Genomic DNA, 17,495 nt, shown 5'->3' with positions numbered 1-17,495 from the left:
GCTTCTTTTCCTCTCAAATATCCATCACAAGATTGTTCATGTAAATAAAGTGTTACTATTTCCCACACTTGGGGATAAATATTACTCTGGCCTCATACAGTTATATCACAACTCCACGAGTCGATGATACAACCTTTCCTCTCGCCTCTTAACAATTTCATACCTTTTTATCCCTCCTCAAAATCACAGGACACATCGGTATTCATGTACCAAGTGGAAATCAGATCCCTTGGACAACAATGATGAATACAAACAAGATGTTACCACCGCCAAGAAGCCATGTTTGTTTTCAAAACAAAGCCGAACATAGACACTCAATGATGTGGCATTCTGGACTCAGGCCATGACTCCAGAACATGACCGTAAACATAGGTCCACAACTCTCATTGGTGCCATTAACTCCTGGCGTTCACACTTTTCACTGATAAATTTTTAGCTGCAATATTTAAAAGTGCCAAACAAACCTTTGTTTACTGTAAAACAACAACCAAGAGTTCCGTTTGAGGGATTCCGGCTAAACAAGATATTACTGTATAAGTAATATATATATATATATATATATATATATATATATATATATATATATATATATATATATATATATATATATATATATATATATATATATATATATATATATACAGTAAACAAAGGTTTGTTTGGCAATTTTAAATACTGCAGCTAAAAATTTATCAGTGAAAAGTGTGAACAAAGAAGTTTGTGAATTACAGAGCAAGATGCATGGAGATAATGCCAGCCACATCGACTGGTTGACCCTACTAAATGTTCTGAAGATGCAACCAGAATTTATCTATGCTACTGCAACTTATTCCAGCTGTTTGACTAGGGGCCCATCACAAGATATGTGACTTCATTCTGTACTCTTATACTGTACAGTAAGATTGGTTCAAAATTTTTGGCTTTTGGATCTTTGATTTTATAAATATGGGATAAAGACACCTCAATTTGTACAATTTGTACTGTACTGTGTAAAGTATTTATTGTGAATGAATTTTACCTACTGCAGATGCATCACAGTGATGCTATGACATTTTGGTGTGGCAATATTCATGTAATTAAAAAAAGGCTCATTTATTAATTATTCTGATGCAAATTACAGTACATCAAAGGCAGATATATAGTAATGAGGGTTTATTGTACCAACTCATAATATGAATCCATCAACCTTTTATCTGTTTTCAACTTTTGAATAGACTCCTTTTAAAAAAAATTATAAACAAGTAAAAATCCAAATAATTTGCAAAGTGAAAATCTAAGAAATGGATAGAATTCACTCAATAAATAATAGTAATGTATCATAAGGCAAAAGTTATAGCGTGTACAGTAAATATCATCAATCTAAAACTTCAAAACAAACACCACAATATCATGAATCTTTGTCATTCAATAATGGGTTGAAATAATTACTATACAAAAGAACTAAAAATATCAATGACAAAAAATCTCACATAACACCATGGAAGTTGGTAGTTTCTGGAGGTCCTGTAGTGAACTTAGCAGCTAAGGCACTACGAACAGCACTCTCCAGTCTTGGTCTCAGACTTAGGTCATCAACAATACACTGACCTGCCCAGAAAGAAAAGTATATCAGGAGGAAAAATTCAGTTACATTTAAAGGCATATACATCCATTATAACAACACAGCTATACTGTATAGTACACAGGAAAATAACTCATCACTCTGTGTCACAGGTCAGGTGAAAACAATTTAACAAGGAACTAAGGGCAAAAGAGAAGACAACCAATATAAATTGTCTTACTCGGCAAAGATTATTTATTACGTTTAAAAATATCAAACACGGCTTTCATGGTATGAGATCTTTCGCCTGCTCTGATGTGTCAATGATATGAGTTGAACAAATGAGATGTTAGCATTTGTTAAACAATAACTGCAAAATTATTCTAAATTCAGAGAAACCAGATGCAAATAACATGACTAAAACTTAGTACAAAATTTCAATGCTTAGACAGATGCCTCTCTTCTGGTGAATACAAATGCAATATGCAAGAAATATAAGTCTGTATGAGATTGAGTCCATACCTTGGCAGCACTTTAAAATTTGGGTTAATTTACTGAAGTCCCTGAGTTCTTTGACTCAGCCCCATGGCTCTGTCAGGGATGATCTATAAATATTATTATGGTACCTAACCATTCACCCTCCTTACAGTCTGCCTTTTTATTTTTATGGGATTAGCCCACCAGGGCACAGGTCAATGACCCACATCAGAGCCTGGGGGCAAATAATAATAATAATAATTAATACAAAAATTAGTAAAAAATATTAAATAAAATATATAATAATAATAAAGGACCATAAATAAATAAATAAAAATGAAAAAAGATTAATAGTGAGAAATAACATATGTTATTACTGTATGTATGTTGTGTTGTCAAAGTAAGAGAAACAAATGAGACCCTGCAATTGTGTGTAAATGAGGCAGAAAGTCAGATCAGCAACCTGGAACCTGGTCACAATTTTTGTGATGCCATATGGCAGCAGAGCCTACCATTAAACAATACATTATGCTTCCATTATCTTCCCAGGTTGTAGTACCTCCCTGATTGATAGGTGCCTTGTGGGGAGTGTACTTAAGAATTGGTGTCTAACCAATCAATGACAAACATGCAAGGGAGCTAGCTCTGTCCTCCTCACTTATTGAAAACATACCCGGTATTAGTTTTAAGACAAGTCAAAGCCCAAGGGATATGCACAACCTTGGGACCCGTGTAATATGTGTGTAAAGTTTCTGGTTTATAACTGCTTCCATTTCGAAGCTATGGACAGAGCAGACAGACAAGCACACTCAGACAAACACATCCCTTTCTTATTATAGATACCACTGGCCAGGAATGTGTACTAGTTGGTAAGGGGTGAGGAGTTGGTCTTGGCACGAGTTGACACATGACCTGAAGTGTTTTATTCTAACGTGGCTCATGTCAGGTGAGTCTTAAGAGAAAAGGGGGGTTCAACCAAACCACCCTTAGTCATTACAGGTAAAATTACCTTTTATTTAACTGATCTGGTACTATCATGGATTCCCAAACAAGTAAATCATTTGGAAACCATGGCCTCAATAAGCTTTTAACTGTGTTCAGGCAAGGCAATGTACAACATTTCTGAAGATAAATATCCTGAAAAAATTGAAATATATAGCATGTAAAACTATGGGCTCTGATAGACCACTCTCCTTACTTAGCTTTTGTGACAAAACTGGAAAATAGGGAATGAATGGCGACCAAGACAAAAGGAAGCTATCAATACAGAAATTCAAAGATAAGCTTGAAGCTTCTCTGAGATCTCTATAAGCTTAGAAATTGGAGGAAGCAGATAAATTTTCTCCCAAAAATTTCAACCTAGTAAAACATCAACTGTATTAGCTCCTGTTCATCAAACATCAGAAGTGTGGAATTGTCTGCCATAGTCAATAAATTACATGCAAGGTTTAATCCCAAGCGAAAAATTCCAAGAAAAAGACTCATCATCCAAATCCATGTGCTGAATTGAAACAAAACAGGATTGAGGAGTGCACATGTTTACAAAGTGGTGGAGACTCCTTATCTTCTCACTCTTATGTTATGGTGGAAATCTTATGAGGGAAATTGCCATACCAAGTACCTCCTTTCAAGGAATCTGGTATGGAATGGAAGATTACCTTATTTTCACATCCATTTTATTTTTAGATTCCATTCACAAGTTTTGATTCCTTGGAAACTGGGTTTCAACTCCTGTACAGTAAACTGGGTTTCAACTCCAATGACTTGCTGACTTGGGTGGGCAAAACCAATATACAATATACAGTACTGTATATAAAAACACAAGTAAAATTAAATAAATGCATATGGTTACAATTTCTTTTTTTTTACCTGTTAATGATTCTTCAGTCGCTGCATTCACAACATTGGCTATAAGATGGATAGTTTCATTGCGCAAATGAGGGTAGGACGAATACAGTAAAGCCTTTGTAACTCTTACAAATTGTTCACTCCGGTAACAAACCTGAAAGTGTTCCATAAATCATAAATAAAGTACAGTCCAGTACAGTGCGATATAGTATATAGGAATAGAATTCAAACTCAGTTTAATCTATAATTTAATTAAAACAGGCATGGGCAACCCGCGACCCGGACCATGTGTTTGTGCGGCCAGTGGAGTGATTGAGAAATTCTATTTAATGTGGCCCACAGTTCAGGTAGATGCACCCAGTTTATGATGAGTAAAGCAATAGTTATTAAAAGAATAATCTTCATACACAATTCTTTATTATTTCATCACCTAAGAGTAAGTAACTACAAAAATCTAACAGTGAAATAAGTATATATATTGTCAACAATATAAACATTTTAACTTGTGTGAGTTTACGTGCCAAGTTTGGTGTGGTCTGTTTGATGGATTAGCTGCTATGTGGCAGTGGGTCACTTGGGAATTAACTAAGGTTGGAAATGTCCAAGTGGGGTCACGGGCAGTGGTCACACAGGGTTCAACTAATTAAGTAATTCCAGAATAACACAAAAACACCAAAATCGTTCCTCAGAAACCCACAGTTGGTGAGTAATTAGCATTGAAATAATGTAATTAAAATTTTCCTTGCACCATTACAGCCACTAATTACCCTGCAATCAAATCGTGGACCATAGATTTGGAATCAGCATGCTCAGGAGTACTTATACTGAGATTTTAAATAAAATCTAATTTTGGGTCAAAACCGCCAATATATATAAAGAGAGAGAGAGATGTGCCTTTAGGTTGTTTCATTGTTGTTCCTCATATGCCAAGATTAGCATTGGCATTATTCTGGTGGGTGTGTCTTGTAAGTAAGAAAAATGCTGCAACTGTAGGAAAAATCAATGTATTTACAGACTGCTTCAACCATCTGTTAAATGCCAAGAAACATTAACATACGTATTACTTAAAAAATTATTATGATGGATTTGTTTAGTAAATGGGAAAAAGGCTGATTGTTAACTGAAAATATCATAAGGTGGACGTGACGATAAACTGCTTCACTGTCTGTACTAATACAGTATGCCCCCAAGTTCGCGGATTTTTACTTCGCGGTTCTCGGTTATTCGCAGATGACACCCTGGATGTACCCAAGAATGTCTGTGGGTAGTTTTAAAGTTGCCGGCATTTTTGCGGCTGGGACTGGGAGCCATTCATTCTAGAGACAGTAATTTCCTTTACCTGTATTGTAAATATGTGTGTAGAGACACACACACAAAACACATACAAATAAATAATAATTGGAAAATCCTCTCACAAATAATCAGAAACTTTATTAAAAATGTGACAGTCTACCCTCAAGTCTGTGCTCTATTAATAAAGTAATAGAGCACAGATTTGAGGGTAGACTGTCACATTTTTAATAAATTTGTTTCTGATGATTAATGAAAGGATTTTCTAATTACTATTTATTTGTATGTGTTTTGTGTGTGTTTCTACACACACACACACACACACACACACACACATATACAATACTACAGGTAAAAGAAATAATTGTCCTAAGGGCAAACACATAAAGGAAATATACAATTCTTTGTACACAATTAAAAAAAGCAACCCACCCCCCATCCACAAATGTTATTCGCGGATTTGGCGATTTGCGGCCATCTTGAGAACCTAACCCCCGCAAATTTGGGGGCCCCCTGTATTAACATTACTTTTGGGGTTGGATAGGATACAAATTTTGGTGGGTAGGCCCTCACAAAAATACCCAAATAGTAATGTGGCCCATGACTGAGGAAAGGTTGCCCATACCTGAATTAAAGGATCACTATCTTCCTGTAAAATCTTCAATTCAATCATATACTGTAGTAAGCTATCCCTAACCATAAATTTTAGTATATTTCCAAAGTAATTATTAGTTCGACTGTTTACACATATAAAAGTACAATGTGCCTTATCACATGTACTGTGTGAAAGAAAGTGTCGTTCAAGAGACATGTCCCCCCCCCAAAAAAACTTTCATAATGTATGTGAAAGTGAATGTGATTCTAATAGGCCTGACAGCCACTGGAGCCAATGCAGATACTGTACAGTATACACTGTGAATGATGCTTTTTCTTCAGTACACAAGGAAGGAGGCAGTGTGGCTTGCACTCCACTCAACCTCTTTCACCTTCCATACTCTATTAAGTAAGGTACCCATTCACAGCTGGGTGGACTGATGATGCCCCAGGTACAAACCAGTGATCATTGGGATGGAAGGCAAGCCGTGTACAGTATCCATTCAGCTGACATACACCTCAGATGTATAAAAAAGAGCCCAATTACATGGTAATGTTTAATGTTCAGCACTGAAGTAGTACATCAAACAAACACAACCATATACTGTAAGTATGATCCTTACCTGTACAGCAGTTCCTGGTACAGCTCCAACACAGTTCATAACAACACGTACAATTGGTGTCACAGCAAAGACATTCATATTCTAATAAAAATAAAAAATAAAATAAAATACAGTGTATTGTAAATCACAACCCATCACAAAAAGTTACAAAAATATGCACAACTTCCTAGTAAGTACTAAGCTACCTATTAATCCAAGAGCATGTTGCAAGATATTAACACATTACTGTAATAATAAGACATTTGGAGAGGTGGAAGATGAACATGCACAGCTAAAGACTAACATTCTTAAATGTACAGCTGAAAAGTGTCGGTTACAATGGATTAAAAGAAAACAAAAGTGTGCCCCTCAACAATTCTGTCCTAAAGTTTTCCATTGGTTTATCCTTGTTGCTTCATACATTCTTGCACCATCCAACAGCAGCACGTCCATCGCTGAAAACCATTCATCATCATGTCCCCTAATAATGTATGCTCATTGCTGCTTCCTGAAAGTCCAATCTCTTCCCACCCAACACCTCCCTCAACCCATCTACTCTCCTATCTACTGTACTTCCAAATTCAATCACTTTTATACAGTGTAAAAATTTTTTAGTCTCCATTTACAAGATGTCTTAACCACCTTAGCAAACCCTGATCCAACACGCCTTTCACTGCCACATTTTGGGTAAATAAATACAACACTCAGTGTATCAATATAGTAAGAGTTTTTGCAAATTATATCAACTTTGTACTGTAATTATAAAACCAAAGTACCTGAGGGATTAAATGAAAAACTTACCTGTTCATTGATCAGCTGCTCCATAACAGTAAAGGCTGCTTCTATAATGCCTTGGTCAACCAAGAATCCACATAACTCTTGGTTAGCTGACAGCACAAAGAGGCACCATCCAATCTCTACTACAGCACATTCTTGACTTAGGGCACTGATGAGTCTTCGCACCATACTTGGTTCACACAGATCTCTGGTTTCAAATTACAGTTAAAAGATTAATAAAATTGAGACCTACTACAGGTTGCCCCATATATATACAAGCTTCTACTGATTTGCATATACTGTACAGTAAAAAAGAAAAAAGAAAAAAAATAATAATACTGTAGTGGCTCTACCACTTACGAATTATGAGATTTTACGAAATATGAGGGACACCTCCCGAATGAAAAATAAACAAAACAACTATTTTTCAGTTATCTGCCCCAATGAAAATTTAAATGTTTCAGTACCAGATTTAGGGTTATGAGACAATGGCTCAAAGACTGGGCAATGAAGAAGTTTATGAGGTAGACCAGACACGTGCACTCCACGACTGATTACCGTGAACTGACCCTGACCTACTGTCCAACAGGTCTGACACACATATACAGTAGAATGTCAATATAACAAGAGATATGTTCCAAGAGAGGTCGCTTTAAACAGAATTCGCACTAAATCGAAATGTTGTTTCAATGGAATAATTTAATTTGGTACTTGAGAGAAACACAAAATACTAAAAAGACTGAGAGTCTACCCAGGTGCACCTCAGCTCATCTCCTAGAATAAACAAAATATTGTTTTTTGTATTATTATCTTAAAAAAACACTCATAAATCAACACAGCAAAAATTAAGGGATGCAAAATGGTCTGTTTACTGGCTAGGAAGATGGGGGGGGGGGAGGTGAGGTGATATGTTTGACAGTTGATGCCAAGGTCTAGTGCTTATTTATTTATCTGTCCTTAAGAGTGACTTTAAGTTTTCTCTTATAAAATGTCACTGAACTGACATGTTCTAATTAATTTTATTACAAAGGGTTAAAATTTTTATCCCTTGTGCAAAATATATTACGTTTATATTTAAATTATTCGCCGTCTTGCAAGGATTCTAGCAATGCAAATTACAGTATATTCTCCTAACTTTAGTCTGTCATATTATATAAGATAAAAACTTAAAAGCCTAAAACCACCAAACCCTGGATGGGAAAATGGGAGGAGGGAGGAAGGGGAGGTGACATGTTTGACAGTTGGGGCCGAAGGTCTAGTGAAGTATTTATTTGTTTATTTATGTCCTTTAGCTTACGTTTTTGGTTTTGTTTATAAAATGTCACAGAAGTAACAGGGGAGAATATAATTTACATTGCTGGAAGTCTTATAAGATAGTGATTAATTTGAATATAATCATGCTATAGTTTGCACTTGATAAAAATTTTAGTAATCATTTAGTACATTATTTTGAGTATATGTACAGTACAGCTTTGCCCTTAGGACAGTGTAGCGTGCCCAGAGGACCATTAGGCGCGAATTTTAAAATATGATGCGGCAGATTAACTCGAGCAAAATAGGAAAGATTCGCTTTAAATTAAAACATTGTCCTTAATTGTGGGTGTCCCTTTAAATTAATAATCTTAAATTGAATCTCTTTAAATCGACGTTCTACTGTACTTGTCTACACTGAGGCGGGCGGATGCATCCCATGGCAACATGTGCGTCATACATATTCATAAATGTCTCTTATAGTTTGAAATTGTCCAAATACCCTGTATTATGAAAATTTTAATATGTACCGTATACAGTGGTCCCTCGGTTAACGAGCGCCTCGGTTAACGAGATTTCGGTTAACGAGTTACCTTCCATAAGATTCTTAACTTCAGTTAACGAGCAATCCCTCGATTAACGAGTTTCTTACGAGCCGGCCTGAACATGTTTTCGCTTGCATTTGGCAGTCCACCAGCTGTAGTATTAGTCCGCCAATACAGTAATCGGTTCTAGGGCTTAAATTCCTTACCATTTTAGCAAATATCAAGAAGTTTATACTATTCAATAATTTTAAAATTATATATTAAATTTTTTAGTCATTTTTACAATTATTGAACATAATTGAAGGTAATGAAACTAGTTTTATGCGCACCATCCAGCCTCTCAACACACCATACAGGCGTCAGTTTTTGTGCCTTTTCAGTGGAGGTAACATCTTGCTTGAGACTCTCTTCAACTAAATGCTTTTTTTCTGTGTTTACAAGCAAATTATTGGTCATTTTGAAATTTATTTTACATATTGACAATATATAATGCAGTGCAGTGTTGATTTAAAGAAAATAATCTTGAATTACACCAAGAGAACTAAAATTTTATGGGTGAAATGGCGCCATGGGGTGACTTCTCTTCCTCCCCAATGCCTTCTCTTCTCCCTTCTCCTCCACCCCCATTCTAATTCCCATCATCATCATCATCATCATCCAGGAGCCTTCTACATACACACCTCAAAGTAAGTGTACTTTTCTACCTTTTTTGTTGACTTTAGGCAATTTTCGGTGAGCTGGAACCAATTACCCAAAAACCCATTGAAACAATGGTTTCGGTTAACGAGCAACCTTCTAGAACGGATTGTGCTTGTTAACCGAGGGACCACTGTATCGCTATATTTTGCAATGTATCATATTTCAAAATTTTACCAAATACTGTACTGTACTATACAGTACAGTACTGTATGTTATACAGGTAATGGCCCCATTGTAAGCTGATTTGCTGAGCTTCCAAGGAGTATTACTGTACATGTTGGGATGTATATACAGTGGTCCCTCGGTTAACGAACACAATTTATTCCAGAAGGTCGTTCGTTAACCGAAACCATTGTTTCAATGGGATTTTTGGTAATTGGTTCCAGCTCACCGAAAATTACATACAAAGTAAAAATAAATGCAGTAAAGTACACTTACTTTGAGGTGTGTATGTAGAAGGCTCCTGGTTGATGATGATGGGAATTAGAAGTGGGGGTGGAGGAGAAGGGAGAAGAGAAAGAAGTGGGGGTGGAAGAGAAATCACCCCATGCTTCATGCCATCATTTCACCCATAAAATTTTAAGTTCACTAGGTGTAATTCAAGATTATTTTCTTTAAATCAACACTGCACTGCACTATATATTTCAATATGTAAAATAAATTTGAGAATGACCAATAATTGTACTGTAAAAACGTAAAAATAGTTTATGTTCAAGAGAGCCACAAACAAGATGTTATCTCCACTGACCAGAGACACAAACTGACGCCTTCCTGGGTGAGTCAAGTAGCTGATTGGCGAACCAAAAACTAGTTTCCTGTACTGCAATTATGTTAAATAAGTGTTAAAATGACTAAAAATTTCAATATAAAACTTGGAAAATTATTGAATAGTACAACCTTCTTGATATTTACTCAAATGGGAACGAATTTAAGCCTTAGAACCGATTACTGTATTGGCGGACTAATATTCCAGCTGGTGAGCAAGCGAAAACTTGTTGACATGATTTCATAAAAATTTCGTTAACCAAATTTTTGTTCGTTAACCGAATTGAAGATTCTTATGGAAGGTAATTCGTTAACCGAAATTTCGTTAACCGAGGCGTTCGTTAACCGAGGGATCACTGTACCCCTAATTACATTATACCCTTATTAATTCATATGGGGGAAAATTCTTAATTTTAAAATGTTTCAATATAATTTGCATTTCTCTGGAACACATCCCCAACATATAATGAGGACCTTGTACAGGTATAAAACTATTACTGTACTGCATGTGCCATTAAAAGTAGATGGAGAAACACATTGGCAAATGTATAACAGTACTGTACTGTACTGTTATATAATTTCAGGTGGGGAGGCTGATGTGATGAAATAAAAAGGTTGCCACTAGTGGTGGGCAAATCTCCCACCATGCCATGTTAATGTTTGAGGCCAAATCTTTAGAGACAGAAAATTTTAAGACATGGAATTCATCTGAGATCTTATTGTAAACATATATTCAAGGGCAGATCCAGGGGAGGTCCTGGGAGTCCAGACCCTCCCTTTTCATCAGAAAATCCCATTACCTTTTCTTTAATGCAGTATTGTACTCAGGCATTTTTGTATAGTAATATGTAGTTACTATTGGCCTCAGAATATCTCCCAATGTCATGTGCACATGGCTTCAAAATGGCCTCAAAATGTCCATGATATTGATCAAATTTAAAAAAAATTCTGGGGGGGGGGCTTATTGCCCCCCCCCCCAAAAAATCCAGCTGGGTGGGCTCGCTATGCTCGCCACGTTCCCCCACCAACAGCTTCTTGGACCCCCTTTTTTATATTACTGGATCCGCTCCTGATATGTATAAGCTAAGTTCGGCTACAGTCCATTCTTATTTGTCTGAGTTACCATGTAAATCTTTCATATACATGAGAACAGATTGAGGGATGCACACACATATATACAAGGACAGAATGAGTGCATTCCTAAATCTCCCTCCTAGGATGGTGGAGACTCATAGCATATAAATCTTGGCTATATAATAAACTTACCTGATTCTTTCAGGAAGAGTTGTGAGGTAGTGCACGAGGGCATATGCTGCAGACTGCAACACATGTGGTGAGTGAGACTGGAGAAGATTTACCAAACAGACTTCTACTCCCTGTGACCTCAACAAATTACAAACACTCACATGTGTCCCACACAGATTACCAATACACCATGCACATGGATCCTGAAATAAATGCATCTATCAACACATTGTATCAATCTATAAGCACGCATTACGTGCTTAGTTCATTGGACATGTACACAAATGAAATGTTACTGATACTGTATGTTGAAAGTTGTCTTTGTTTTTTATCCACCCAATTATTCATCTACTTTCATTACCTCTCCCTCAATTTGGTGTTGGGAGCAACAAAGGGAACAAAAACTTCAAGAAAGGGAAAAATGGTACAAGCAAATGGTGGAAGACAAGTGTAGAATACCAAAGGAAAGGATTAAAGCACTGAATAGAAATATTCCACACACACACACTTCCTATCCTCAACTTACTTGTGTAGTACACAAAGTACACCATAAGTTATGATTCAACTGTACACAATATACAGTCTTCTTTAGGAAATGATTACCGGTAATTTAACTATATATGGTCAGTTATCTAAAAACTCATTATGGTGCATTGGGAACAGGTAGCTACAGCAGATGGGGAATGATCATCCCTTTAACTCACCCCAGGAATACATTACCTCAGATAATGTTCTTTGGAGCAAACCCCATTTTGGAAAAAAAATGGGGGAGAAATCAACTAAGATTAATGGAAAATAGGACATTTTGCCAATTGCAAATGGCCTACTTGTCTCATTAAACAACCCAATTCTCTGAAAGTCAGCTGTCAAAACCCCTGCCTTGGTTCCAGAATATTTATGTCAATCACAATAGAACATGCAAAAATCATGTCTTCTTTTTAATATACATATATCTAATAACACCTAAGGATGGATACATATTGTTAACTACCCGGTACCTTTATAGAATATACCTGAAATTTCATCAGAGATAACTCTCCCAATAAAACTGATATAATCAGTCAGTAGCCTCAGGCCAAATCCCAAATCTTTTAACTGCTACGCCCCGGGCGACGTTCCAGAACGGTTGACCAGCGAGCCCTGGGTGACGTTCCAGAACGCGTTCCTTTTCCCGCTGCTGTTTGAATGCCCGACTAGGGTTAACAGGTACTAGCATGACTATTTTTCTCTCCAGACACATGGAGGGGAGCGTGGGTAGGACCCAGCGCGGTCAGTAACCATTCTCCCGTGGTCATGGAGGGTAACCCCTCAACGTCTCTGTCCATCCGTCCCCCCCCCACCCCCCCGGTATCTTCCACCCCAATCAAGCGTCATTGCCGTGGGTTGGAAGATAGTGAGATCAGGACAGAACTCTTTGATTAGGGTGCTGTAGTTGTCGAATATGGTGAAAGTGGTGATGAAGGCAGTGATTATATATCAGCCTAGTGATCAAGAGGTTAGCGTCGAGTTCGACGATGTTGCCTCAACAAGTGAGGAAGAGGAGGACGTGGGCAGGGAGGCCCAGCCAGAACGGCGTATCCTCGCCACACTCTCGCGAGCCAGACAAGGGACAATGGCTGCTTTTATTTGGTCTGATGGCAGTAATTTCCAGCCTGATATCCCTGAACTCAGACGATCATCAGGTGGAATTACTCCTGAATTTCCTTGTACAGAGGAATCACATGAGATAGATTATTTTTATGCATTCTTTGATGGTGCAATCATGGACTTACTGTGTACCGAGACAAATAAATTTTATCAGTACACGTGTGACGCTGACCTTGGCCGTGGCCCCTCGCCACAAATGCATCGATGGAGTGATGTAAGTGTTGCCGAACTGTATCTGTTTTTTTTTTTGCATTACTGATGCTGATGGCACATGTTGAAAAACATGTACTTCAGGAGTATTGGATATCTCCTGATGACATCACAGCAACTCCACTGTTTGCAAAATTCATGTTCAGAGACAGGTTTGCCTCCATCCTACGTTATCTACACTTTGTAGATAACAACATTCCTGTGACTGGTGACAGACTTTGGAAAATAAGGGAACTTTTTATGATACTGAAGGAACGCTTTACGAAGTTCTTCTGACCCTTTCAAACGTAGTGGTGGACGAGTCTCTGGTGCTTTTCAGAGGACGTGTTTTTTTAGACAATACATTCCCTCCGAATGACATCGCTTTGGGATCAAGTTCTTTGTACTGTGTGACTGCGATACTGGGTATGTCTTAGATCTCATTGTTTACACAGCAAGTGATGTAGACATACCCAAGGACGACCCACATGGTTTCTCTGGTGCTGTTGTCAAGAAACTTATGGACCGCTACTTTGGAGGGGATCACGTCCTCTACACTGATAATTATTATACCTCTCCTGCCCTGGTCAAGTTCCTACTTGAACATGACATCGGTTCTTGTGAAACTGTATGAAAGAACCGGAAACACTGGCCCGTGTTTACTGGTAAACCTGCCCGAGGAGAGGTCCAGCTGAAGCAAGCAGACAAAATGCTTGCAATATGCTGGCAAGATAAGCGTACTGTGCAGATGCTGTCAACCGTTCACAAGGGTGAAATGGTTAACAGCGGAAAAAGGGACTGGACCTCAGGAGAGGTCATGAAAAAACCTGACGCTGTCGTGGACCACAATGTCAACATGCGCCTTGTGGACAAGAGTGACACACAGGTTGGCGCAATTGAGTGTGTAAGGAAATGTCTCAAGTGGTACAAGAAGATGTTCCTACATCTCATGGACATCACCATCCTGAATGCATACAACCTGTACCTCGTAAAAACCAGGAAAAAACCTTCTCTCAGGGTTTTTCAGAAACAAGTAATAACACAACTCCTATAGAAGTATAGCAACATTGTAGCAGCTGTATCACAGCCAAGTAGGCCTACCTGACAGACTGCTTGCACGTGACTGGGTTATTTGTCACAACCTGGACAACTTACTGACTGGTCCAGGTGTTTGTAGGGAGCAAAGGGATTTTATGTCTGTGCTAACACCACAAAGCGCGCAGCTAAGCGTAAGGACGTGACTACTTGGTGTAAGGAATGTGATGTTGGTCTCTGCAGACCCTGCTTCGTGGAGTACCACTCTAAGAAAACATTCTAAAACGATGTGGCACGTGCTTGTAAGTAGTGTAAATAGTAGTATAAGTGTATTTGTCAGGAACAAACTTACATATTTGTGGAAAAGATACACACTTGTATGCATTCACTCATCACTACCCACGAGTGCTGGCAGACAGCGAGCGAGGCATCAGGGAAGCACCACTACCTCCATCACCACCTACATTTGTTTGTTTATTTTACACTGTTTTCCTTTTTATCATGTTGTATCAGACTAATATTACTAAAAGTAGTGTAGTTGTATTGTAGTTTAGTATTACTAGATGATAATAGTATGATTATGTTATGAATGTAGTTATTTGTGGAATTATTATTCTGATAATTATGACTTACTTGCTCTCCCAAACACAAAGACAACCAGACAGCAGAGTGACAGACTGCGTTTGTGTCGCCGAACAGTCTTTATGAAAAGTAATGCAAAGAAAATAAATTCTAAATAAATTATTTATAGGAAATGAGTATTTTTATCATTAAAAATATGTATTTTTGGCCATCTCAGACACAAAGGAGATGGGAAAATTACCCCTAATGCATAGTAACAGAGAGCGGCTCGCTGTAAATAAAACACCTTTCTCCTTATTTCACTCGTCACTGAGGGACAATATATAGTTTTTCTTATGTATTTTTCATTGTTATATTATTTATAAAGATTAAAATATATTTTTGGAAATTTTTTTTTCCCTGGTTTACCCCGCGTGGGGGGTAAGGCCGGCGCCACCCTAACTCAGGGCGTAGGAGTTAAAGCTTTGCAGTTTTGGATTAATAAGGGAGTTAGGGAATAGCCAGCCCAAAAATGTAAAACTAACCAATTCCCTGTTTTCTACAGTACAGTATTGAAAGACAAGATAACAATACAAATTACAGTGGTCCCTCGATTAATGATATATATACAGTGGTCCCTCAGTTAACGAACACAATTCGTTCCACAGAGTCGTTCGTTAATCGAATCCATTGTTTCAATGGGATATTGGGTAATTGTTTCCAGCTCCCAGAAAAGTACATAAAAGGTAAAAAAAAAAAAATGCAGTAAAGTACACTTACTTTGAAGTGTGTATGTAGAAGGTTCCTGGTTGATGATGATGATGATAGGAATTAGAAGTAGGGGTGGAGGATAAGGGAGAAGAGAAGGAAGTGGGGATGGAGGAGAAATCACCTTTCAGGGGACCCATGCTTGATGCAGGAATTTCACCAATAAAATTTTAAGTTCACTAGGTGTAATTCAAGATTATTTTATTTAAATCAACACTGCACTGTGCTATATATTATCAATATGTTTACTAAATTTCAGAATGACCAATAATTTTAATGTGAAAATGCAAAAATATTCAAGACACCAACAAAATCGATGTTCACTCCACTATCAACAATGCCAAACTGACGCCTGGTGGGTGAGTCAAGCGGCTGATAGGCGCACAAAAAACTAGTTCCCTGTGCATATATTTTAAAATGACTAATAATTTTAATATAAAAAATGCAAAAATATTAAAGAGCACAACTTTCTTGATATTTACTCCACTGGAAACAAATGTAAACATAGAATAGATTACTGAATTGGCAGACTAGCCCATCAGCTGCTCAGCTGATGCTCACAACAAAACGTGTTTTTCGTAAGGATTTCGTTAATCGAAGTTTTGTTCGTTAACCGAATTGAAGATCCTTATGGGAGGTAATTCGTTAACCAAAATTTTGCTAATCGAACCATTCGTTAACCGAGGGACCACTGTACTGTTAAAGTAAATAAAAATTCCAGCATACTAAATTATTGTTTGCCTTAGTACATGGTCAAGCATGCACAAAGGACTGGATTTGTTTACCTATCAGCCAGGAATGCTTCCCTCTTACTGCATGTATTAACGGGTTTTTTTTTCAGAAAGTGTTTTTTCAGCATGGCATTTTTTCAGGAATAAACCAAGAAAATAAATAGTAATCAGCTTGGACACAGTTCAAGTGAAACCCTTCGCAGCAGCAATTCCTAAGACAAGAGCAAACCTCTTCAGTTTGGTTTTGTGGGAAAACATTTAAACTTCCTTTCATGACTAAGAGGTTTAAAATAGCACTTACATGACCAGTAAACTGAGTTTCATTGGCCCTTGGGATAACCTTTTGATCAAATAGTATTGAATATTTGGGTCTGATTTGACTGGGTGTGAAGTTTTATTATGCATAGATACTGTAGTGTGCCCTATCACTAACAAATCAAGCCCTCCAACAACTGCAGGTTCAGCCAGATGGTGTTTTATTGGTGAGGATCTTACAGGTTACTTGCTGATAACCTGTAAGTCATAAATACAAGATGTTGCCAAGCTACTGTTTGAAAGTTTTTCTCACCTGAAGGTCAGGGTTCGTGTTAGACATATACATAACAAGGTATACTCCTGCTTTCTGGCACACTTCCAGACACTGCTTCTCTGTTCCCAAGGCTAAATTGACAAGAGTACAAGCAGCCTCTCTCTGCAGGCTTGCATCATGACCTGAAGAGAATGACAAGAACTTAATAGGGAACTATAATGGAGAAAACACAGAGTGAACATGTTGAAAGAAATTCAAATACTGTATCAAGGTGCCTACTGGCCAGCCAAAACAAAATTCCCTGGCTTTTCCAGGTTTTCCAGGAGTAAATTTGAAAAATTCCAGGTACAATAATTTGGTATTTATTATGAAAGAAAAAAAAATAGAGGTTTTCAATAATAT

The 17,495-nt window shown here is 37.5% G+C and overlaps 1 protein-coding gene across 3 annotated transcripts in view; it reads right to left on the bottom strand.

Moving 5' to 3' along the window:
• Positions 1-971: 971 nt before the first annotated feature.
• LOC121861751 (importin subunit alpha-9-like) overlaps positions 972-17,495 on the bottom strand; it is a 29,059-nt gene continuing 12,535 nt past the window's right edge. For 2 of the 3 annotated variants that reach the window (XM_042359649.1, XM_042359651.1), the window contains 6 exons: positions 17,133-17,275; positions 11,655-11,836; positions 7,153-7,336; positions 6,373-6,453; positions 3,887-4,019; positions 972-1,587 (listed from right to left, as the gene is read on the bottom strand). In XM_042359649.1, the coding sequence (XP_042215583.1) occupies positions 1,466-1,587; positions 3,887-4,019; positions 6,373-6,453; positions 7,153-7,336; positions 11,655-11,836; positions 17,133-17,275 (845 nt within the window). In that variant the 3' untranslated portion in view covers positions 972-1,465. The remainder of the gene's footprint in view (positions 1,588-3,886; positions 4,020-6,372; positions 6,454-7,152; positions 7,337-11,654; positions 11,837-17,132; positions 17,276-17,495) is intronic. The other variant, XM_042359658.1, reaches the window with a different exon arrangement.

Source organism: Homarus americanus, unplaced genomic scaffold, assembly GCF_018991925.1.
Source record: "Homarus americanus isolate GMGI-L3 unplaced genomic scaffold, GMGI_Hamer_2.0 scaffold40248, whole genome shotgun sequence".
NCBI classification, from domain to species: domain Eukaryota; kingdom Metazoa; phylum Arthropoda; class Malacostraca; order Decapoda; family Nephropidae; genus Homarus; species Homarus americanus.
The sequence above is the reverse complement of the archived record's forward strand: the minus strand, read 5'-3'. Positions and strand labels throughout refer to the sequence as shown.